This window comes from Bombina bombina, chromosome 6, assembly GCF_027579735.1.
Source record: "Bombina bombina isolate aBomBom1 chromosome 6, aBomBom1.pri, whole genome shotgun sequence".
Classification (NCBI taxonomy): Eukaryota; Metazoa; Chordata; class Amphibia; order Anura; family Bombinatoridae; genus Bombina; species Bombina bombina.
In genome coordinates, this window is record NC_069504.1 from 410,057,791 (window position 1) to 410,084,049 (window position 26,259).

Genomic DNA, 26,259 nt, shown 5'->3' on the forward strand with positions numbered 1-26,259 from the left:
AGTGTTCATCCTATTGGCTGACTTCAAAATTTCAGTCAATAGGAATACAAGGTACCCCATTTTTAAACGGGTACCTTGCATTCAATCCTCAGTGTGCGGCGGTGATTGTACGAAGAGGATCTCCATGCTGGATGGCTCCTCGGTTGCCGGTCCTGTTCCGCGGTCACCTACGCTCCGCATCGCGTCGCCTTGGTACTGGATGAAGCTAGAAGAGGTCCCTGTGCTGGAAAAAGATGTCGCCGCCTCCAAGAAGACTTCACTGCTGGGAAGAAGACCTTCTCCTCCGGACTTCAGGAATGGTGAATATCTATTTGGGGGTTAGACTTAGGTGTTTTTTTTTATTTTTTGGGGTGGCTTTTTTTTTAGATATATTTTTTTTGGGGCTGTAAAAGAGCTGATTGCCCTTTTAAAGGCATAAAAGAGCTAAATGTCCTTTTAAGGGCAATGCCCACAAATGCCCCTTTTGGGGCAATGGGTAGTTTAGTTTTTTAGTGTTAGTTTTTTTTATTTTGGGGGGTTTGGTGGGTGGGGTTTTACTGTTAGGGTGGGACTTAGTATTTTTTACATGTAAAAGCTGTTTAACTTAGGGCAATGCCCTACAAAAGGCCCTTTTATGGGCTATTGGTAGTTTAGTTTAGATAAGGTGGTATTTTTATTTTTTGGGGGGGGGGCTTTTTTTCATAGGGATTAGGTTTAATTTTTTTTATTTTTGATCATTTTGTTTATTTTTTTCTGTAATTTTAGACTTTTTTATTTTTTGTAATTTTAGAATAATTTTTAGTATTTTAATGTTAGGTTTTATTTTTAAATTAATGTTTTTTATTTTAATTGTAACAGTATTTTTTTATTTTATGTAATTGGGGTAATTTAGGGGGTATTAGGTTAGGGGGCTTAGTAATTAAATAAGTTATTTGCATTGCAGGGGGGTTGGCGGTTTAGAAGTTAATAGGTTAATTAGGTTTATTGCGAAGTGGGGGTTTGGCGGCTTAGGGGTTAATAGGTTAATTAGGTTTATTGCGATGTAGGGAGTTGGCAGCTTAGGGGTTAATATCTTAATTATGTTATTTCATTGTTTAATTTGCGGATTAGTGGTTAATTATTTTGCAATGTGGGGGTTGGCAGTTTAGGTGTTTGTTATACTTCATGTGGGCGATTAGGTTTTTTCGTGCGGGTGGTTAGGATTTTTTGTTTTTTTGTGCGGTTACGTGTTTTTTTGTAATTTTGTGCAAACGGTTACATGTTTTTTCGTAAATATTTAGTGTGGGCTGCTGGGTGTTTTTTTTCTTAAGGCTTCGTTTGCCTACGCTGCAATAAGGTGGATTCCGAAAATGGCAGGGTGGTGGAAGAATCCTTCATTTGCCATTTGCATCCAGGTGGTAATAGCATAGAAGTGTTTATCGTATGGGTTTGTGTAGGTTTAGGGGTTCATAGCATAGGTTTGTTTTGCAATGAGGGTTGTGGTGGCTTAGGAGTTAACAGTGTAGGATTTTTTTGTTATGGTGGTTTCGGCAGCTTATAGGTTAACAGTGTAGTTTTTTTTCTGTGATGGGGTTGTAGCAGTTAGGGAGTAATACTGAGATGGGTAAATTGATTAATTATTTTGTGCCTTTGCTAGTCATTGTGCTAGCGCAACAATTTTGTTTCCACCAACGCAATAAATAGCATTCACAAAATAATTGCAGGGTGCAAAAAAATTAACCAAAAACTAATGCACATCTCTACAATTGACTGATATAACCAATACTACAATATAAAAGTTATGTCAGTCCATTACTGAAAGTCCCATCAGCGTGCATGTGCAGTAAATACACTTATGACTCTAATATGAACCTTCATGCATCAGAAATGAATTAATGAACATTTTTTTTAAGACAAGATAATAATATTGAACCCTTTAGGCCCCATTTATCAAACCACTGTCTCTAAAAGTTCATGTAAGTCTTCCACTAACTCAGAGCTGGTGGATTCAAATCATCCTGGTGCTGCATAAGGAAATATATGTACAATGATAACTGTAGCTAGTGACTGCTGCATCGTTTGGCCCTAAGAAGCGATGACAGATTTCCTGGCTTGGAACCTTGTCTCATTACAAAATGGGGACCTACTAGTCACCTATACAGTCTAATTCTCTGCGAAATTTCATGATGATCTGTCAGTGTTTGATGTAGTTTTCCCTATGTTATTCCTTTCAAATCCTGCACTGATCTACTTCAGATTTATAGTTATCTGGATAACAAAATTGCCAAGGTTTAATCAAACTAATGAATCCATTCCAAAGTTAGACAAATCTTAAAGTCAGCATTTAAATGGTCATTAAAGTAAAAATGTGATTTCCCCCTAAAAGGTTTAATTACACACACTGCATTTTTATTATTTATTTTGCTAGCTTTTCTTATACATTAAATGTGAAAATTTGAGTTTTACACTGTCCAAGAAAGCATGGATTGTATGATTGAATTCGGAACCTTGACTATCTTACATGCTGCACTGTATTTGCTTTATACGAGCAGGTGCTAATGTTTACCTGTCCATAACTGGCTGAAGCAAAGGAGATGAAATAGAAAATACTTTAAGAGATGTGTCAAGGGGTGTGTCCATGCCCTGCAAAACATGCAATGTTTGCTAAAGATTGTTTGCAATACAGTAATTAATTTCTTATGTATATATATATATATATATATATATATATATATATATATATATATATATATATATATATATATATATATATATATATGAGTATTGCATTGAGCAATGATACTTTTTTATCAGACTAACTATAGTTATATAGTTATATAGTTATATAGTTAGTCCAATAAAAAAATATCATTGCACAATGCAATACTCTTGTTATTTTGTTATGTAAATCACTGGACTAACACGGCTACTCCAATCAACGTATATATGCTTTAATGTTCATATAATATTCAACTCTCATGTAAACTATAGCTACATAGCTGTGTAGCTATAACACTAATGAAATATGAATAGTGATGTAAATTAGTATGTATCTTAATCCCACCAATGTGACTGATTGCATGTCTCTCCTGCACAATATTTTACAGTTAAAGGGATAGGAATTCAGAGTCATATAGAGCATGTGATTTTAAACAACTTTCTAATTTACTTCTATTATCAATTTTTCTTTGTTCTCTTGGTATCGTTTGTTGAATAGCAGGGGCATATGCTTAGGAGCCGGCTCATTTCTGGCGCACCATATGGCAGCAGTGTTGCAAGAATGTTATCCATTTGCAAGAGTACTAGATGGCAGCATTATTTCCTGCTATGTAGCGCTACATAGGTATCTCTTCAACACAGAATATCATGGGAGCGAAACAAATTTGAATATAGAAGTAAATTGGAAACTATTTTTAAATGTTTGGGTTTCATCTCGCTTTAAAGAAAGTTGCCAATTATATTTCAACAGTATCTGAAACAGTTTCAACTTCTACCATGATATCACATGGTAAAGTCACATGTTAGCCAATAAAAATGCTGGCAGTGATTATCTAATTACTTCTTATTTTTTTACGTGAGCAGAATGCATAGAGTTACAGTACAGTATTTTAACAGAGCTGTGGCCTGTAATAGAAAGATATGAACTCATCTTTGTCATTTACAAAGCCACGATTAATTTCTGTACAGTCAGCTTTCTCGTGGATGACTTAAGTCAGCAAATTAGGTAAATGGAATTTTCAGAACACGTCTGTAACTAATGTTAGCCATCAAATGTGTTTTATAAAATTATTTTTTTATTTTATTCATAATTTCTCCTCAAGAACAGAAATGGAGATTACATATTCACAACACAAATTGCAATATTTATTTTCTGCCAAAGCATGTACACAGATTAAGTTATATCATAATTACTATTATTGGTTAAGAAAGAGGCTTGGGTGTTTTGTCCTTTACAGAGACATTTTAGTCTAATAATAAAATGCTTTAATTTGTTAGAGCAGTGTATTATTATATATGTCTGTGTCAAATTGATTAAACACATAATTAAATCACACTCAGGAGCTGAAATATATTGGTACTCTTGAACAAGATACAGACAGTAAGCACATAAGGAGTTGCATACGCACATAGCTGTCAATAGTGGTCCATGTACTCTTGAAAATGATACAACTATTTGATATTATAGATCACATAATAAAAACACATTTAGACATCAGCACTTGTTTTAAAAACATGTAATGAGAGAAACGAATATCTGTTTGAACATATTCTGCACTAAAATGCCAGTTAAAAACTTTTTTCCCAGATATATTAAATTTACTAGTACGTCAAGAGCCTATCCCACCCAAATTAACCCCCACAACAAATCCAATGCCAAGTCTGCCCTCTGAAACATAATCTCTGCCTCCTCCAATGCCATAGCACCCTTACCTGCCACACTCAGGAGCTGAAATACCTGCCACACTCAGGAGCTGAAATATATTGGTACTCTTGAACAAGATACAGACAGTAAGCACATAAGGAGTGGCATACGCACATAGCTGTCAATAGTGGTCCATGTACTCTTGAAAATGTCTGCCCTCTGAAACATAATCTCTGCCTCCTCCAATGCCATAGCACCCTTACCTGCCACACTCAGGAGCTGAAATACCTGCCACACTCAGGAGCTGAAATATATTGGTACTCTTGAACAAGATACAGACAGTAAGCACATAAGGAGTGGCATACGCACATAGCTGTCAATAGTGGTCCATGTACTCTTGAAAATGTCTGCCCTCTGAAACATAATCTCTGCCTCCTCCAATGCCATAGCACCCTTACCTGCCACACTCAGGAGCTGAAATACCTGCCACACTCAGGAGCTGAAATATATTGGTACTCTTGAACAAGATACAGACAGTAAGCACATAAGGAGTGGCATACGCACATAGCTGTCAATAGTGGTCCATTTACTCTTGAAAATGATACAACTATTTGATATTATAGATCACATAATCAAAACACATTTAGACATCAGCACTTGTTTTAAAAACATGTAATGAGAGAAACGAATATCTGTTTGAACATATTCTGCACTAAAATGCCAGTTAAAAACTTTTTTCCCTGATATATTAAATTTACTAGTACGTCAAGAGCCTATCCCACCCAAATTAACCTTCACAACAAATCCAATGCCAAGTCTGCCCTCTGAAACATAATCTCTGCCTCCTCCAATGCCATAGCACCCTTACCTGCCACTGCACTTTTGGCTACAATTTGCACACACCCATATGTACCCCCTCACCTCTAGGGCCCCTACCAATAAAAAAAAGTACACTCTGACCTATATCCATCATCATCATCATAAACAAACATATGAAAAAAACTATTTTGGAAAAATAAGCTATAGAATATTATCTAAACCTCAACAGAATATGGTTTATAATGCATTAGAAAGTACTTGTAATGATGCAAAACCCCAAAAAAATCATCATTCAACAGCCTACATTTTGCCCAGTATCAAAAAAATTGTTTCATGATTAACCAAATACAATTATACACATACATAATATAAACATACATGTAATTCATAAACAGTGTGATGGAACCTATATCACCAAAGACCTAATGTTTAAAAAAATGTAACCTGTACTACAATTTTCTCAGGTAATTGAGTAGAATACATACTTTGATGTAGGCAAACCAACTTACCTGTGGATTATGTATTTGCTTTGAAGATAGTCGAGGGCCAATGCCAGTTCACAAATAAAAAGTTTAACTGATGCCTCTGTAAAACGCATATTCTGCTGTAGGTGATACCTCAAATCCCCACCAAGAAGAAGATCTACGACCATGAACATGTCCTCTTCATCTTGAAAAGAATACCTAAAAATTATGCACCAAAGGTTTGTTAAAAGTTAATCCTTGGAATTAATAACTAATCTTGATAAACAACATATTTTTTTCAGTACGTGTTCAGATGGAATCTCATCTATAGAGGACGTGGACAGCTTTGATACCTTAAATTGACACAGCGCTGCCAATTTTAATACATATCTTTCCATTACACACGGTTTGGGAGAACCGTGGCTGACAGTGAACACCAAAGAGGGAAGTGTGCTAACACCGATTTGATACTTAACCTATGTATATACGAGTGATTGTCCTGTTGGTTTTGTATTTCAATTTTAGCTATCCTATTTCTGGTACTTATGATGACCTCTGGTTTAGAGCCAGAATTTTGATATAGCGTGTGAGCAGACTGGTATTCTGGTTATATATTTTGAAAAAAATGGATCTGGATTTTTTATACTTGGGATAAAGCAAACCTAGTACTTCACCAAAGCAATAGATTTTGGATGTTAATATAATGTCATAGTTATCAACTGTGAGACAAATGGAGATCAATAAAATGCAATCTGTTCCTATGTAATCCCTTGTTATAGATCTGATGTATATAAAGCTATCCAGGAATTGATGGCGCAAAAATGGAGGTCTTGAAAACAACAAGCATTATTGTCTGACATTTATCATTAGATCATAAACCATACATACATACATACATACAGTGTATTTATCAAATCTGATGAAACAAAATCCATGGGGGAAAAAAAAAGTTTTGTGAAATACAGTATTTTAAAAATTTTTGAGTGTTGCTGAGACTCGGTCATCTAGACATGGATGTATTGTTTAAGCCTTCCTCAAAGTGAAAATGCATTTAAGAACCAAAACCCTTTAGACTTAATGAAACATCATTGACAATGGGTGTAGAACACAAATACTTATGTGCTTTGTATTTCTCACAAAATAAAGATGGCAGAGTATTGTAGCAAAGGAACAAGAAAAGCCAGCAGGATGTTTGGTTGTATACAAAATGCATTAGCAGCAGTAGCACTAATGCCTCTTGACAGGCCAATAGTCAGAAATTTCCAAGGGTAATGGGATTCAGTTCTAGAAACTTCTATTCCATAAAATTATACTTCAATTATGAGCCATTCAATGTAGGGCTTTTAACACGAATTATAGTCTACATAAATAAATGTAAAACATGAATTATCTTAATATGTATAGCATGGTGGAATGAGGTATCACTGAAACCTTACAACATAATAATAGATTTAAAAAAAACGTGAATATCAGAGGGTTATGAGTTGAGGTAAGAATTACATAATTAATAAAAAAAAAAGAGAGAGAAAAAAGCCAAAATCTCTACATAATGTAAGTTTATATATATAACAAACAGAGCAGAGACAATTATGATAATATGACCTATTACTGTATAATTTTCTGTATATTTCTGTAATAAGGATGCATGAACTTAAAAAAAAGAATAGTACCGTAATTTAAATACATTTTTAAAAATGTATTAAAATAAAAGTAATAAATTACACTGAAATTCAATTGTTTGTGATTTTTCTTTATACTATGTAACCAAGGTGTTAGACCAGCAGTAGCCTTTCAATGTTTCAGAATAGTATTAGACTACTAGTGGTGTTCCTCAGAGGTCAGTTCTAGGGCCTGTTCTCTTTAACTTATTTATCAGGGGTATCAGAAAAACGGCTACAGGGGAATGTATGTCTGTTTGCAAATGATACAAAAATGTCTATAAAGATGATGTTCCAGGTGGCTGGATCAAAAGAAAGTGATATAAAAAATTGGAGGATTGGACAAATGACTAGAGTGTAATGTTCAACATAACAAAGTACAAAATTATGCATTTAGGAAAAAAGATCCAAAGGTTAATTACAGACACAATGGCAAATGTTATTGACTTAAAATTGATAACAAAAAATACAGTATTGCAGCAAGTAATGCATGTAGAATACTTGGATGTATTGGTAGATTGTCCGGGTTTTTTCCCTGTTGTGTTTGCCATGTGCTGCTGGCAGCCATTTTACTGACCTCTCTTCCTGACTATGGTGCATTGTGGGGGATGCTGCTCAATTCCTGCACTTCCTTTTATGGCCAGACTGGTGTGCATCATCCATGTGAGACAGGATGCAGTCTCAGAATTGTGATGTCATCACTTTATTATTTAAAGGGCCTCTGTTCAGTATGCTTTGCCTCTGCGTTGTCTCAGACCTGTTTCTGAGAGTTCCTGTGTATTACCTGGCTGCCTGACGTCCTTCCTGGTTCCTGATCCCTGGCTTGTTCCTGACTCTGTTGTTTTCCTTGTTCCTGATTCCGGCTTGTCTGACTATTTGCTTTGGCTCCTGACTCGGCTCGTCTGACTACCAGCCCTTGTTTTGATTCCTGGCTTGTTATTTGACTTGTGGACTTTTTATTATTTTTATTATTTTTTGCTATTAATAAAGGTGTGATTATTTTTGCACTTCTCGTCTCAGTCTGATTCCTGGCACCCTGACATTACGCAAAGGCCATGAATCCTGATGGTGCTAATAATCCATGCTTGGATCAATTTGCACTAGCCCTGCAGACCCTGCTGACTCGCACTGCACATTTGGACCAAAGTGTCCCACACGTTATGGCTGCTCCTGTTTTCGCTGCTGCACCTATGCCTACCAGGAGCATGTCTGGTTCTGCACCTCTACCTCAGCGATATGGAGGCGATCCTATTCAGTGCAGAGGGTTTTTGAACCAGGTGGGCATTTACTTTGAGATGTTACCTCAGGCGTTTCCCTCGGACAGAGCTAAGGTGGGATTTCTCATCTCGTTACTCTCTGACACAGCTCTTGTCTGGGCTAATCCCTTGTGGTAGACTAATAAACCTGTGATTTCAAATTACCCTGAATTTGTGGCCTCCTTTCGAAGGGTATTTGATGTTCCGGCTCGCTCCTCCTCTGATGCTAAACGACTCATGTCCATTCTGCAAGGTACAAGATCTGTTGCTCAGTATGCTATTAAGTTCCATACGCTTGCTGCAGAGGTAGGTTGGAACAATGAAGCCCTTGTTGCCGCCTTCTTTCATGGGCTCTCTGATGCGATTAAAGACGAAGTTGCTGCCAGAGATTTACCAGAGGATCTTGAGGCATTGGTATTTTTTTTTATCCTAATTGACATCAGACTCAGAGAGAGGCCCTCTTTCAAGGAGCGCTTGCTGAAGCCTCCTGTTCCGTTGTCTCCTACATGTTTGTTCCCACCCATGCCTCCCTCTCCTCCCATGCCTCCTGGTCCCGAGTCACCAGGTACTGCTGAGCCGATGCAGCTGGGATTCACGCGTCTCTCCGCGGTGGAGAGGGCTTTAGGAGGAGGGAGGGGCTCTGTCTCTATTGTGGGTTACAGGGCCACCTTTTGAAGTCTTGTCCTACACGGCGGGAAACGCTCACACCTAAGGTCCTGTCGGGGGCAGACCTTGGGTGGTTTATCCTTGTCCCCGGAACCGCTTAAAGAGAAACCTTTGGTCACGGTTGTCCTTTCCTGGGTGGACTCCTCCATAGTCACTCAGGCTCTTGTTGACTCTGGTGCTGTGGGCTATTTCATTGACAGTGCTTTTGTATCAAAGCACTCCATTCCTGTTTTGCCTTGGTCCGTTCCGCTTGCTATTGAGGCCATTGATGGCAGGCCCCTTCAGCCCGCACTCGTTACGAAACTGCTCCGTTGTCCATGGCTGTTGGGTCTCTCCATTTTGAAACCCTCCAGTTGCAGGTGATAAACTCTCTGCATTTTCCGGTTGTTCTGGGTTATCCCTGGCTCCAAAAGCTCTCGACTGGCGCAGGTCCGAAATTTTGTCGTGGTCCCTGCAATGTATTTCCACTTGTCTTCGGAAACCAGTAAAAGTCTTGTGCACTTCTTCGGTTTCTCAATTGCCAGAGGAGTACCAAGACTTCCTAGACGTGTTTGACAAGGTGCGTGCCCGTATGTTGCCTCCTCACCGGTCTTACGATTGTGCCATACACCTGCAACCCAGAGCCATTCCTCCTCTGGGCCGGGTGTACCCTCTGTCTGTTGCAGAGAATTGTGCTATGGAGGAGTATGTTGCCGATGCTCTGTCGTGGGGAATCATCCGCAAATCCTGCTCTCCTGCAGGGGCTGGCTTCTTCTTTGTGAAGAAAAAGGGTGGCTTGTTAAGACCATGTGTCGATTATAGGGGTCTTTTTCGTCTTACCATTAAGAATGCTTACCCTATTCCGCTTATGACGGAACTCTTTGACCGCCTCAAGGGAGCTATGGTCTTTACTAAACTTGATTTGAGAGGAGCGTACAATCTCGTTAGGATTAAGGAGGGCCACGAATGGAAAACAGCATTTAACACCAGGAGCGGGCATTATGAGTATCTTGTAATACCCTTTGGCCTATGTAATGCTCCTGCTGTTTTTCAGGAACTTATTAATAATGTCCTATGAGATATGTTGCAACAGTGTGTTGTGGTGTACTTAGACGACATCCTCATACACTCACCCACACTTGAGGTTCATCATTCTGATGTTACACGGGTTCTTCAGAGACTACGTGAGAACGGCCTATTTTGTAAACTCGAGAAATGTGAGTGCCATCAGACTCAAGTAACCTTCCTAGGTTATGTTATCTCCGTTGCAGGGTTCTCCATGGATCCTGACAAGTTATCTGCAGTTCTGCAGTGGCCTCGGCCAGTTGGTCTTCGGTCTATTCAACGTTTTTTGGGGTTCGCCAATTACTATAAAAAGTTTTTTATAAACTTTTCTTCTTTGGTCAAACCTATCACAGACATGACCCGTAAAGAGAATGATCCACTCCATTGGTGACCTACTGCCATTAAGGCCTTTGATAGTCTTAAGACTGCATTTGCTGCCGCTCCAGTTCTGGCTCATCCTAACCCTGTCCTGCCTTTTGTTCTTGAGGTCGATGCGTCTCAGACTGGAGTAGGTGCCCTCTTGTCTCAATGTCCTACGCCTGACGGTTCCTTGCATCCGTGTGGTTTCTTCTCTAAGAAATTGTCTCCAGCGGAGTGCAATTATGAAATTGGCGACAGGGAATTACTGGCCATAATTTTGGCACTTAAGGAATGGAGGCATCTTCTCGAGGGTACTAGCATGCCAGTGCTCATTCTTACTGACCACAAGAATTTAACTTATCTATCTGAAGCAAAATGTTTGTTGCCCCGACAGGCCATATGGGCGCTATTTTTGTCTCAGTTTAATTATGTGGTCTCCTACCTGCCTGGTAGTATGAATGTTAGGGCTGATGCCCTCTCTCGACAATTTTCACCTCTGTCCAAGGAGGAGTCTGTACCTACTCCTGTTATACCTCCTGACCATATTTTGGCTACCATACGTACTAATTTGACTTCTCCCTTGGGGGAGGAGATCCTGGCTGCACAAACCAATGCACCTTCTGAGAAACCTAGTGGTAAGTGTTTTGTTCCGGAGAATCTTCGAACTAAACTTTTGCACACTTACCACTATCCTAAAGCCGCAGGTCACCCAGGCAAGAACCAAATGATTTGGTCTGTCACTCAACAATTCTGGTGGCCAGGTCTTCGTTCTGATGTTGCTGCGTATGTTGCCTCCTGCTCAGTTTGTGCACAGAATAAGACTCCTCGACGTCTTCCTGTGGGTCTTCTTCAACCTATTGCTAATGGTGAGCGTCCTTGGACACATCTTTCCATTGACTTCATTGTTGTGCTCCCTGTTTCCAATGGCAATACTGTTATCCTTATGGTGGTTGACCATTTTTCTAAAATGTCACATTGCATTCCCTTGATGAAGCTGCCTACCGCTCAGGAGCTTGCTTCAATTTTTGCCCGGGAGGTCTTCCGTTTACATGGGTTTCCCAAGGAGATAGTGTCGGACCGGGGTAGCCAGTTTGTCTACAGATTTTGGCGTTCCTTTTGTGCTCAAATGGGGATCCAGCTTTCCTTTTCCTCAGCATATTACCCTCAATCCAATGGGGCTGCGAAACAGTCTAATCAAGCTCTGGAACAGTTCCTCCATTGCTATGTCTCATATCACCACAATAATTGGTCTGAACTGTTATCTTGGGCAGAGTTTGCTCGTAATAGTGCTATTAATGCTTCCTCCAAGATATCCCCATTCATGGGGGATTATCAACCATCCTTGTTGCACGATTAATTCATGTCTCAGGGTATTCCGGCTTTGGAGGAGCATCTCTGGCAACTCCGTTCCACGTGAGTGCAGATTCAGGATTGCCTACATCGTTCTATGCAGCGCCAAAAGTTCCAGGCTGATCGTAGACGTCTGCCCGCACCTTCCTACCAGGTTGGTGAGAGAGTTTGGCTGTCCTCCCGCAACGTGAACCTTCGTGTGCCTTCCAATAAATTGGCTCCCTGTTATGTTGGTCCTTTTCGAATACTCCAACGGGTTAATCCTGTGGCCTACGCTCTTGACCTTCCTCCTGCTATGCGCATCTCCAATGTTTTTCATGTCTCCCTCTTGAAACCATTGGTTTGTAAATGGTTTACCACTGTGTTGCTTCGTCTTCATCCTATCTTTGTTGACAACTATGAGGAATATGAGGTCAGCAGCATTATTGACTCTCGTATGTCCAGGGGCCGTGTACAGTATTTGGAGGGGCTACGGTCCGGAGGAGCGTTCTTGGGGTCCCTCCTCTGATGTTCATGCTCCTGCCCTCCTCCGTGCCTTCCATGCCCGTTTCCCCAATAAGCCTTTTGTCCTCCCGCAGGGGAGGGGTCGTTGAGGGGAGGGTACTGTAAGGGTTTTTTCCCTGTTGTGTTTGCCATGTGCTGCTGGCAGCCATTTTACTCACCTCTTTTCCTGACTATGGCGCATTGTGGGGGGTGCTGCTCAATTCCTGCACTTTTATGGCCAGACTGGTGTGCATCATCCATGTGAGACAGGATGCAGTCTCAAAATTGTGATGTCATCACTTATTATTTAAAGGGCCTCTATTCAGTATGCTTTGCCTTTGTGTTGTCTCAGACCTGTTTGTGAGAGTTCCTGTATATTACCTGGCTGCCTGATGTCCTTCCTGGGTTCTGATCCCTGGCTTGTTCCTGACTCTGCTGTTTTCCTTGTTCCTAATTCCGGCTCGTCTGACTATTCACTTTCGCTCCTGACTCCGCTCGTCTGACTACCAGCTCTGGTTTTGATTCCTGGCTTGTTATTTGACTTGTGGACTTTTTATTATTTTTTGCTATTAATAAAGGTGTGATTATTTTTGCACTTCTCGTCTCAGTCTGATTCCTGGCACCCTGACATATATATTTTGTAACAGGAGTAGAAATGCTTTTATTCCACTTTGCAGATCACTATTATTGTGCGCAGTTCTGGGGACCATTTATTCTAAAGGATATAAATACACTGGAATCTGTTTAAAGGAGGGCTATTAAACAAGTACATAGTCTAAACATATATAACTTACAAATAAAGATCAAATTATCTAACATGTATAACTTAGAGGAGAGAAGGGAAAGAGTTAATATGATAGAAACTTTCACATATATTAAGGAACTTAATAAAGCTAAGGTTGAAGATTTCCAACATCTCTAGGACTGCAAGAGATATTCTGTACAGGGTTTATGTTAAATGGTGCAAGGAACCTGTAATTTCTAATCTGTGCTGTAAAGTTTGGGATGGTCATTTTGTGATGGTATACACTGGGCTCCATTTATCAATCAATTGGGGAATTCTCTTTTCTGTTCTCCTATCAGTTCTCCACAGCTCGCCTATGGAGAGGCGCACATGTGCACCCGTATTTATCATAAAAAAGTTGTTTTTCTCCATAGGAGAGCTGAGGAGAAATAATGATACATTTCTCCAGTCAAATTAGTATCTTCTCCTTATTTATCACTATAAATAAGCAACTATTCTCCATGTCAATCATATATAAATTAATATAAATATTTATACAGCCTTCCTAAAATAAACAAGGATCAGAAAGTCCCCATAAAGGTGCGCTAGTGCTGGGTGTTGAACTTCAGAACGGAGCTGATGATTTCAGGCCGCACTCCCAAAAGTAATCCCGGATGGATTCCTAGATGCAGAAAAAGGAGAGGAGGAGAGGCGCCAACCTTAAAACAGTATCGTAGAGCGATCACCGGTGGATATAGATTCCTCCCCCAGTAGTATGGTATACTCACAAGCGGAGCGGCACAAACACAGTGCCTGTAATCACAGATCGGGACTATTCGGGGTCGCCCAACAGACACACAGGGGCTAATACACGTCACCCGATATCCTCCAATCAGCAAGTGGATTTCTCCGATAGACCAACAGTGCTATCCTGTGTAGTTCAGTATGCAGATACCGGAGGCAAATGTTGGAGTCCAACTCAAATGGATAATTATGCAAATGTAACCAGGGGTCACAAAACAGGCAAGGGTATATAAAATCAGTGTTTTATTAATAGAAAAACAACAGCAACGCGGCTGTCTGACAGCCTGATGAGACAGCCTTTCAGCCGAGAAACGCATTGCTGTTGTTTTTCTATTAATAAAACACTGATTTTATATAATAAAAGAGAATATAAGGGAAGCGCTAAAGGAAAGCCAAAGGTATCAAACACTTAAAATAAATAAACATTTATTAAAACATATAAATCTTACATAAAAGGAACGTCTCCCCAAATAGCAATGTTAAAATATTATAAAATCAGTTCCTAAGGCGGGTAAAAAACTAGCCGGTATATTATATATACTATGTGCACTTGTATACGGCTCTATCATAAACAATAGGTACAGTGTATATACACTAATAAATCATAAGCAGTTCAAAAGAAAAAAGTTTCAGCCACCAAGCTGCCAATCAAAAAATGAAGTAGAACTGTCAGACAGATGTACTCTGAAAAATCCACAATTCTTTAAGCGAGATTGATACCCATCATTATCAGATGTATTATACGTTAGATTCTAGGCAGTTTACTTTACCCACGATCTCCTGGTCGTATAAGGTTCACCTTCCTTATTCGGTATCCTCCTCGAGTGGATCCGACTACAGTTTCTCGGCGTCTGACGTCACTGAATAGAGTTCCGGTAAAGGGAAAACAGCCGGATCTTTGCGCTTCTTGTACGCTTCACAGGTACGATTCTTTCACATCCACCCTGCACTTAGTGCTTGATGCACGCAAGGGTATAGACAAGAATAGTAGAACAGTGGGCACTAGAGTGAATATTGAAAGTTCATTCAAACCACATGCCGTGACATAGATACTCCAACTAGGAAAACAAAGTCTCAATACTATAACCCGGGTTATGATTATGAATTCCAAAAGGTGTTGTAAATTTGCATATAGATGCCAAAAATGTAGTCCTGCCAACACAACCGACGTGTTTCGCCCACTTATGGGCTTTATCAAGATCTTGATAAAGCCCATAAGTGGGCGAAACGCGTCGGTTGTGTTGGCAGGACTACATTTTTGGCATCTATATGCAAATTTACAACACCTTTTGGAATTCATAATCATAACCCGGGTTATAGTATTGAGACTTTGTTTTCCTAGTTGGAGTATCTATGTCACGGCATGTGGTTTGAATGAACTTTCAATATTCACTCTAGTGCCCACTGTTCTACTATTCTTGTCTATACCCTTGCGTGCATCAAGCACTAAGTGCAGGGTGGATGTGAAAGAATCGTACCTGTGAAGCGTACAAGAAGCGCAAAGATCCGGCTGTTTTCCCTTTACCGGAACTCTATTCAGTGACGTCAGACGCCGAGAAACTGTAGTCGGATCCACTCGAGGAGGATACCGAATAAGGAAGGTGAACCTTATACGACCAGGAGATCGTGGGTAAAGTAAACTGCCTAGAATCTAACGTATAATACATCTGATAATGATGGGTATCAATCTCGCTTAAAGAATTGTGGATTTTTCAGAGTACATCTGTCTGACAGTTCTACTTCATTTTTTGATTGGCAGCTTGGTGGCTGAAACTTTTTTCTTTTGGACTGCTTATGATTTATTAGTGTATATACACTGTACCTATTGTTTATGATAGAGCCGTATACAAGTGCACATAGTGTATATAATATACCGGCTAGTTTTTTACCCGCCTTAGGAACTGATTTTATAATATTTTAACATTGCTATTTGGGGAGATGTCCCTTTTATGTAAGATTTATATGTTTTAATAAATGTTTATTTATTTTAAGTGTTTGATACCTTTGGCTTTCCTTTAGCGCTTCCCTTATATTCTCTTTTATTATCTTATTTCCACTTGTGACATTTATAGGGATATTGTCATTTAGGGGGAGTCTGGTATCTATGTCCTAACGCACCTTATATATATCTTTAGCTATACTGATTTTATATACCCTTGCCTGTTTTGTGACCCCTGATTACATTTGCGTAATTATCCATTTGAGTTGGACTCCAACTTTTGCCTCCGGTATCTGCATACTGAACTACACAGGATAGCACTGTTGGTCTATCGGAGAAATCCACTTGCTGATTGGAGGATATCGGGTGACGTGTATTGGCCCCTGTGTGTCTGTCGGGCGACCCGAATAGTCCCGATCTGCGATTACAGGCACTGTGTTTGTGCCGCTCCGGCTTGTGAGTATACTATACTACTGGGGGGAGGAATCTATATCCACCGTTGATCACTCTACGATACTGTTTTATGGTTGGCGCCTCTCCTTCTCTCCTTTTTATACAGCCTTCCTAGTAGCTTTGTTAAGGCCCCTCTTCGGCAAACTTTCATATAAGAAAATAGATCTACATTTTTATTGTTTTTGTGCTGCAATTTTAGTGCTTTTTTATATCTTATTTTTATGCTCCAATAGATATCATTTTTGTGCTCTGTTATATATTATTTTTGCGCTCCAGTATATATATTTTTTTCACTCTATCATAAATTATTATTGCGCTCCAATAACTGTTATTATTGTGCTTTGTTATAGCTAATTTTGCACCTTGTAGAGCCCTTTTTTGTGTAACTGCTTCTACAACTGGTAGAGAATAGATTTCTAATGCTGTTCTCCACTGTAGCTATGGAGAACTTTAATGCAGGAGAACTTTCAGTCCTCCACAGGAGAATATAAATGATAAATTTGTAACTAGGAGAATTATGAGGATAACTATATGAAATACGACTAAAATGATCTAATTTAACCCTTTTTTGTAGAACATGTTCTCCAAGGAGAGTTAGAACAGAGTAGGAGAATTTTACAGTCAAACTTGCCCAATTTTAGGCATATTTTTGAATGATAAATAGGGGAATTATTTCTCATGAGGACTTTTAGGAGAAAATATAGGAGAATTGGAATGATAAATGGAGCCCACTGTGTTAACTGCTCAGATACTTATAATCAAAAGCCATCACTAACCTTATTCTATATCTCCTGAAAGCATTTTTTCAACAATTTAGCTCACAACTTAAAAAAATATTTTCAAGACTCTGTTTAACCATTTTAGGATTGATTAAAATGTTAACCTTATGACCAAAACACGGTTTTCAACAATGAAACATGTTAACAAATAAAAAAATTAAATCTGAACGCTGGTTTATGATTCCAATTAAGGCGTTTATCACAATCCTTTAAAATAACTTATCTAATGACTTTTTAACAGAAAATCACCATTAAAGTCAATGAGAATTTTCATACATAAACATTTGGTACGTTTTTCTAAAGGATTATGATCAACCCCTATGTTTTTTGTGTTGTAACAACGTTGGAGGTCAAAATGAAAAACTTTCATGATTCAGATAAAGCATCAAATAAAAAAAAAATTGCCAAAATATTTCTATTTCTTATAGCAAATTTATCTAATATTTGTGTTATAATTTTTTAAGACTCAGGTTCTTTCCATGAGAGCATACTGAGGAAGGCTAAGGATTATGCACGTTTCTTGAACACTACATGGCAGCAATGTTTGCAACAATGGCTACAACACTGCTGCGCGCTGTTAGCTACATGATCAGGGCACTAACAACATCTCCTACTGACAACAATGACTGCACATGTGACTGCTCTGCTCTTTGTACTGACTCCCCAGCAGTAGCAGAACTCCAGGGTCTGTCCGCAACTGCTGCCCCGCCTAGTAGTAGACCTTCAGGGTCCAGTCGCACTTACAACCCTAGAAGTTCTGCCTCAAATACCAAGAGAATTAAAGGGACACTTTACCCAAAAAATGTCTTTCATGATTAAGGTAGAGAATACAATTTTAAACAACATTCCAATTTACTTATATTATCTAATTTGCTTTATTCTTTAGATATCCTTTAATGAAGAAGTAGCAATGCACATGGTGAGCCAATCACAGGAGGCATTTATGTGCAGCTACCAATCAACAGCTACTAAGCATATCTAGATATGCTTTTCAGCAAAGAATATCAAACAAATAAAGCAAATTAGATAATAGAAGTAAATTAGAAAGTTGTTTATAATTCTATGCTGTCTCTAAATCATGGAAGAAAAAAATTGGGTTTCATGTCCCTTTAATAAAATGTCATAATGTGGGAAGTTGTTCAACAGTGTATGCTCTATCTGAATCATGAAAGAAAAATATTTAGTTTCATGTCCCTTTAACTTTAAAGGGATAGGAAACTCAAAATTAACCTTGCATGATTCAAACAGAGCATACAATTTTAAGACACTTTTAAATTAATTTATATTTTTAGATGTGCTTTGTTCTCTTGGTATGCCTTAGACCAAATAAGAAAATGCACATATCCTACACTAGTGGGAGTTAGTTGCTAATTGGTGCCTGCACACATTTGTCTCTGATGATTGGCTAACTAGATGCGTTTAGCTAGCTGCCAGTAGTGCAATGCTGTTCCTTCAGGAAAGGATAACAAGATAATTAAGCAAATTTGATAATAGAAGTAAATTGGTAAGTTGTATAAATTTGTATGTTCTATACACATCATGGAAGAAACTTAGAGTTTAGAGTATATTGCTTAGGAGCTGAAGCGAAGTGCTGTAAAATATAGATTGTGCACTTGCAGGTTCACCTGTAACTAACTTTGCAGACACAACCTCAATAGACACACATATTTAAATATATATATATATATATTAATATATAGGGCCAGATTACAAGTGGTGCGCTATTTAGCTCTCGCTATCGTGAAAAAAATGCCAGAATTAAAAGTTTTAACACACAAGGGTCAGTGTTCACATTACAAGTTGAAAGTAAAATGATTGCTCACAAGTAAAAGCCAATTCGGATATCGCTTTCATGCTAACTTCTTCTCGCCATAGCTTCACAAAATGAGAAGTGGCTATAAGGAAAAAGCGAATGCATTGAAACTGCCAATTTCCCCCATTAAGGAAAAAATTAAGAAGTTCCAATAAAATATCCTTTTTGGCAATAAACACCAGAGGTGGGTTTGGCGCACACAGAGAGGTAGCCATATGGAAAAGTACCTCATGCTCACAGTTAAATATGATGGCGGCTCTTTAATGTTTTGGGACCTGCCAGAGGACCTGGACATTTTGTTAGTATACATGGCATCAGATATTAAATGAACCCCTGACTGCCTATGCCAGAAAGCTTCAAATGGGCCATGGTTGGATCTTCCAGCAGGACAATAATCCAAAACATACATAAAAATTAACACAAAAATGGTTTACTGACCACAAAATCAATGTCTTGCCATGGCCAATCCAGTCCCATGACTTGAACCCCATAGAAAACCTGGGGGTGAATTCAGAGGAAAGCGTGCTAACCCGATCCTCATCTTGCCAGACCCCTGGCTGTGCTACCAGGAGGCTTAGCTCACTCCATAAGGAAGCTAATTTGATACTAGAATTAAATAAGGAACTTTTTAAAAAAACTTGTATGCTCTGTCTGGAACACAAAATAAAAAAATTGGTTTTCATTTTCCTTTCGTCTTCCTAAGTGTCCTGGTACATTGTATCATCTTATACATATGTTTTTTTATTTTTAATTTGTGTTTTCACAAAATCATTTTAAATAACATCTTTTTCTTCCATACTATGTCCACTGATAAAAACAAAAATGTCCACAGGGAAATACGGTACATTTAAATACCTGGCGATAATTACTCACTATTATTTTTGGGGATGGACAGAACTATATCTGTGTACCAAATTGAAATAACTGGAATGTGGGTTAAAGGGGCATAAGGCCCAACATTTTTCTTTCACAATTTAGATAGAGCATTTAATTTTAAACAACATTCCAATTTACTTAAATCTAGTTTTTTTCTCTCCTGATATACTTTGTTGAAAAGGATACCTAGGAAAACTCAGGAGCTGGTAATTGGTGGCTGCACATTTATGCCTCTTCTTATTGGCTCACCCAGTGCATTTAGCTAGCTCCTAGTAGTACATTGCTTTCTTCAACAAAGGATACCAAGAGAATGAAGCAATTTAGATAAAAGAAGTAATAGGAAAGTGGTTTAAAATTGTATTCTCTATCTGATGGGGCCGATTTATCAATGGCTGGCGGACATGATACGCTGTAGGAAAGTGGTTTAAAATTGTATTCTCTATCTGATGGGGCCGATTTATCAATGTCTGGCGGACATCATACGCTGTTGGCATATAACATTGCACAAGCAGTTCTGGTGAACTGCTTGTGCAATGCTGTCCCCTGCAGATTCGCGGCCAATTGGCTGCTAGCAAGGGGGTGTAAATCAATCCGATCGTACACGATCGGGGGATTGATGTCAACAGGCTCAGAGGCAGCGGACGAGTTATGGAGCAGCGCTGCTTCTTAACTCCTGTTTCCTGAAGGCTCGCACAGAAACATGGGTATTAGGCCCCATTTGGGCCATGATAAATCGGCCCCTACACGTTTGTTTCAAAACAATAAATAAGTAACAAGTAAATAGATACATACATTTTTTCTTGTTAAATATCTATCCAACATTTTAAAAATGCATTACATATACTGGTTGCTATTTCCTGTGGGGCCATAATCTTGAACTAGAGTGTGAAGTAGAAATAATAATAGCTACGAAGCAAAAAATTCCCAGAGAGGCTCTTTGTGTAAAATAAAATGTGCTGAATTGCTCGATTAAAAAGTGAGAAATGGGCAACATTGGGGTAAAAAAAATAATAGATGACAATAAAACCTCTACAGACTACAGGGTTTATTTGCTAACCTTATATATTTTATAATTTCATAAAGCTGCCACTAAATGACAATAGGAATTCTATAATATAAACATATATATTTTTTTAAAGTATTCATTAGTTAAAGGACCAGTCAACACAGTAGATTTGCATAATCAACAAATGCAAGATAACAAGACAATACAATAGCATTTACTCTGAAATTCAAATGAGTAGTAGATTTTTTTCTAACAAATTTCGAAGTTATGTATATTTCCACTCCCCCTGTACCATGTGATAGCAATCAGCCAATCACAAATGCATATACGTATAGTCAATGAATTTTTGCACATGCTCAGTAGGAGCTGGTGACTCAAAAAGTGTAAATATAAAAGAATGTGCACATTTTTTTTAATGGAAGTAAATTGGAAAGTTATTTAAAATGACATGCTGTATCTGAATTATGAAAATTGAATTTGACCTGAGTGTCCCTTTAATTACATGAATAAATATTAGATAAGAAAAAGTTGTAAAAGAAAACTAATCTGTTGTGATCTGACAAATATCAGAGTTATCCAGAAGTTTGAAAAAAAGGAAACTCAGTTATGATTTTGAATGGACAGTAAATTCACAATTATACTTTCATGATTCGCTATGCAATTTAAAAAAACAAAACAAAATCAGCTTAACTTCCATTATCAAAATGTGCTAACATTTTATAGTACCAGTTCCTACTGTGTTTTCTGATGGCTGTGACATGATACAGTAGGTAAGAAAAATAATAACCTTGATAGAAATTTGAACTATGTACTACTCAATTTAAAGGGGCATGAAAACCAAAAATGTTCTTTCCTGATTCAGATAGAGAATACAAGTTTAAACAACATTCCAATTTACTTCTATTATTTAATTTGCAAATCTACTGCATTTAATGACCCTTTAAGTTAAAAAGTGGCTGAAAATACAGATGTATTCCATGACGTTAATAGACTTAGTTGCAACCAGTGAAAATGTTTAAAAACCAGAAAAAAACAGGGTATCCGGAATATGTTTTTTTACAAATGTTGATGAAATATGAAAAGTACAATATTATATACAGTAACTAATGAATATATAACACATATTAATGAGCTCCAGGAAAAAAAATTAAACCAGCTGCCATATTGAAAGACACATTAGCAGAAAAAAACAGCTGTATGATCATGCACAACATCAGTGCTAAGTGGAAGATTTTAAGTGGGTGACCAAATCAGCACATACCGTATGACCATGGCTAGCTTTGCTTCCAGAAAGTTCTTTTCAGAGGGAAGAAGGGCCAGAAACTATGTACAATAAACGTTGGGCTAGATAACAAGTGAGGCACAAGTGATAGTCTTTTTGTGAGCCTTTTTAATTTCGCTAATAATAAACGTTAAGTTTAAACGGTATAATCCTTACCACATTTTCAGAGCTGTGGTTAATTGTTTTCTGAAACAAAAGTTGCACAAAACACTTCAAACAAATATTACAAAGTACACTTACATTGATATTAACACTGTCTGATAAAAATATTTAATAAAAAATGTTGCACAAACAAGTTAGAATGGCTCAAAGATATGAGATCTCGGGTGTTAGAAAAGTACTTTAACATACAGGGAGTGCAGAATTATTAGGCAAATTAGTATATTGACCACATCATCCTCTTTATGCATGTTGTCTTACTCCAAGCTGTATAGGCTCAAAAGCCTACTACCAATTAAGCATATTAGGTTATGTGCATCTCTGTAATGAGAAGGGGTGTGGTCTAATGACATCAACACCCTATATCAGGTGTGCATAATTATTAGGCAACTTCCTTTCCTTTGGCAAAATGGGTCAAAAGAAGGACTTGACAGGCTCAGAAAAGTCAAAAATAGTGAGATATCTTGCAGAGGGATGCAGCACTCTTAAAATTGCAAAGCTTCTGAAGCGTGATCATCGAACAATCAAGCGTTTCATTCAAAATAGTCAACAGGGTCGCAAGAAGCGTGTGGAAAAACCAAGGCGCAAAATAACTGCCCATGAACTGAGAAAAGTCAAGTGTGCAGCTGCCAAGATGCCACTTGCCACCAGTTTGGCCATATTTCAGAGCTGCAACATCATGGAGTGCCCAAAAGCACAAGGTGTGCAATACTCAGAGACATGGCCAAGGTAAGAAAGGCTGAAAGACGACCACCACTGAACAAGACACACAAGCTGAAACGTCAAGACTGGGCCAAGAAATATCTCAAGACTGATTTTTCTAAGGTTTTATGGACTGATGAAATGAGAGTGAGTCTTGATGGGCCAGATGGATGGGCCCATGGCTGGATTGGTAAAGGGCAGAGAGCTCCAGTCCGACTCAGACGCCAGCAAGGTGGAGTACTGGTTTGGGCTGGTATCATCAAAGATGAGCTTGTGGGGCCTTTTCGGGTTGAGGATGGAGTCAAGCTCAACTCCCAGTCCTACTGCCAGTTTCTGGAAGACACCTTCTTCAAGCAGTGGTACAGGAAGAAGTCTGCATCCTTCAAGAAAAACATGATTTTCATGCAGGACAATGCTCCATCACACGCGTCCAAGTACTCCACAGCGTGGCTGGCAAGAAAGGGTATAAAAGAAGAAAATCTAATGACATGGCCTCCTTGTTCACCTGATATGAACCCCATTGAGAACCTGTGGTCCATCATCAAATGTGAGATTTACAAGGAGGGAAAACAGTATACCTCTCTGAACAGTGTCTGGGAGGCTGTGGTTGCTGCTGCACGCAATGTTGATGGTGAACAGATCAAAACACTGACAGAATCCATGGATGGCAGGCTTTTGAGTGTCCTTGCAAAGAAAGGTGGCTATATTGGTCACTGATTTGTTTTTGTTTTGTTTTTGAATGTCAGAAATGTATGTTTGTGAATGTTGAGATGTTATATTGGTTTCACTGGTAAAAATAAATAATTGAAATGGGTATAAATTTGTTTTTTGTTAAGTTGCCTAATAATTATGCACAGTAATAGTAACCTGCACACACAGATATCCCCCTAAAATAGCTATAACTAAAAACAAACTAAAAACTACTTCCAAAACTATTCAGCTTTGATATTAATGAGTTTTTTGGGTTCATTGAGAATATGGTTGTTGTTCAATAATAAAATTAATCCTCAAAAATACAACTTGCCTAATAATTCTGCACTCCCTGTAGAGATACATACAGATACATTGCTAAAGATGTATTTCTATGTACGTATGTATATATGTATGTATATATATATATATATATATATATATATATATATATATATATATATATATATATATATATATATATATATATAAAACATGGAAGGGAACTGCACTCCAAGACCAGATAAGGTACACATCCTGTGACTCAGTAACATCCAGCCCTGGGTGCTAAATAGCACTCCAAAAAAGCTGTGATGTCACCAGAGCCACAGGCAGTTAACCCCAGTCCGGAATGGGTGCAAGAAACAAGGGAGATTACAAATAAAAAGTAATACAACACATAGAAACACCCAGCACTCACCAGCTAGCTCACAGCTAAGATAAAATCACAACTGGAAAGGTTAGTCACCGCATCTGCCCAAATGGGAAAGCTCAGGCACCACGTCAAGGTCCTTTCCACCGCCTGAGTCCCTAACACAGCCACACCATCATGCGAGCTCACAAAGCCAAACAAACTGAGAACAAAGAAGGGGTGCACAGGTGGCTGTAATCACCCATAGAAAATACAAAACATGGAAGGGAACTGCACTCCAAGACCGGATCAGGTACACATCCTGTGACTCAGTAACATCCAGCCCTGGGTGCTAAATAGCACTCCAAAAAAGCTGTGATGTCACCAGAGCCACAGGCAGTTAACCCCAGTCCGGAATGGGTGCAAGAAACAAGGGAGATTACAAATAAAAAGTAATACAACACATAGAAACACCCAGCACTCACCAGCTAGCTCACAGCTAAGATAAAATCACAACTGGAAAGGTTAGTCACCGCATCTGGCCAAATGGGAAAGCTCAGGCACCACGTCAAGGTCCTTTCCACCGCCTGAGTCCCTAACACAGCCACACCATCATGCGATCTCACAAAGCCAAACAAACAGAGAACAAAGAAGGGGTGCACAGGTGGCTGTAATCACCCATAGAAAATACAAAACATGGAAGGGAACTGTACTCCAAGACCAGATCAGGTACACATCCTGTGACTCAGTAACATCCAGCCCTGGGTGCTAAATAGCACTCCAAAAAAGCTGTGATGTCACCAGAGCCACAGGCAGTTAACCCTAGTCCGGAATGGGTGCAAGAAACAAGGGAGATTACAAATAAAAAGTAATACAACACATAGAAACACCCAGCACTCACAAGCTAGCTCACAGCTAAGATAAAATCACAACTGGAAAGGTTAGTCACCGCATCTGGCCAAATGGGAAAGCTCAGGCACCACGTCAAGGTCCTTTCCACCGCCTGAGTCCCTAACACAGCCACACCATCATGCGAGCTCACAAAGCCAAACAAACAGAGAACAAAGAAGGGGTGCACAGGTGGCTGTAATCACCCATAGAAAATACAAAATATGGAAGGGAACTGTACTCCAAGACCGGATCAGGTACACATCCTGTGACTCAGTAACATCCAGCCCTGGGTGCTAAATAGCACTCCAAAAAAGCTGTGATGTCACCAGAGCCACAGGCAGTTAACCCTAGTCCGGAATGGGTGCAAGAAACAAGGGAGATTACAAATAAAAAGTAATACAACACATAGAAACACCCAGCACTCACAAGCTAGCTCACAGCTAAGATAAAATCACAACTGGAAAGGTTAGTCACCGCATCTGCCCAAATGGGAAAGCTCAGGCACCACGTCAAGGTCCTTTCCACCGCCTGAGTCCCTAACACAGCCACACCATCATGCAAGCTCACAAAGCCAAACAAACTGAGAACAAAGAAGGGGTGCACAGGTGGCTGTAATCACCCATAGAAAATAGAAAACATGGAAGGGAACTGCACTCCAAGACCGGATCAGGTACACATCCTGTGACTCAGTAACATCCAGCCCTGGGTGCTAAATAGCACTCCAAAAAAGCTGTGATGTCACCAGAGCCACAGGCAGTTAACCCCAGTCCGGAATGGGTGCAAGAAACAAGGGAGATTACAAATAAAAAGTAATACAACACATAGAAACACCCAGCACTCACAAGCTAGCTCACAGCTAAGATAAAATCACAACTGGAAAGGTTAGTCACCGCATCTGCCCAAATGGGAAAGCTCAGGCACCACGTCAAGGTCCTTTCCACCGCCTGAGTCCCTAACACAGCCACACCATCATGCAAGCTCACAAAGCCAAACAAACTGAGAACAAAGAAGGGGTGCACAGGTGGCTGTAATCACCCATAGAAAATACAAAACATGGAAGGGAACTGCACTCCAAGACCGGATCAGGTA

At 39.0% G+C, this 26,259-nt stretch overlaps 1 protein-coding gene across 1 annotated transcript in view; it reads right to left on the bottom strand.

Moving 5' to 3' along the window:
* STK32A (serine/threonine kinase 32A) overlaps positions 1 to 26,259 on the bottom strand; it is a 462,487-nt gene that overhangs the window by 257,654 nt on the left and 178,574 nt on the right. Inside the window, exon 5 of the mRNA XM_053717146.1 lies at positions 5,650 to 5,823. Coding sequence (XP_053573121.1) covers positions 5,650 to 5,823 — 174 coding nt within the window. The remainder of the gene's footprint in view (positions 1 to 5,649; positions 5,824 to 26,259) is intronic.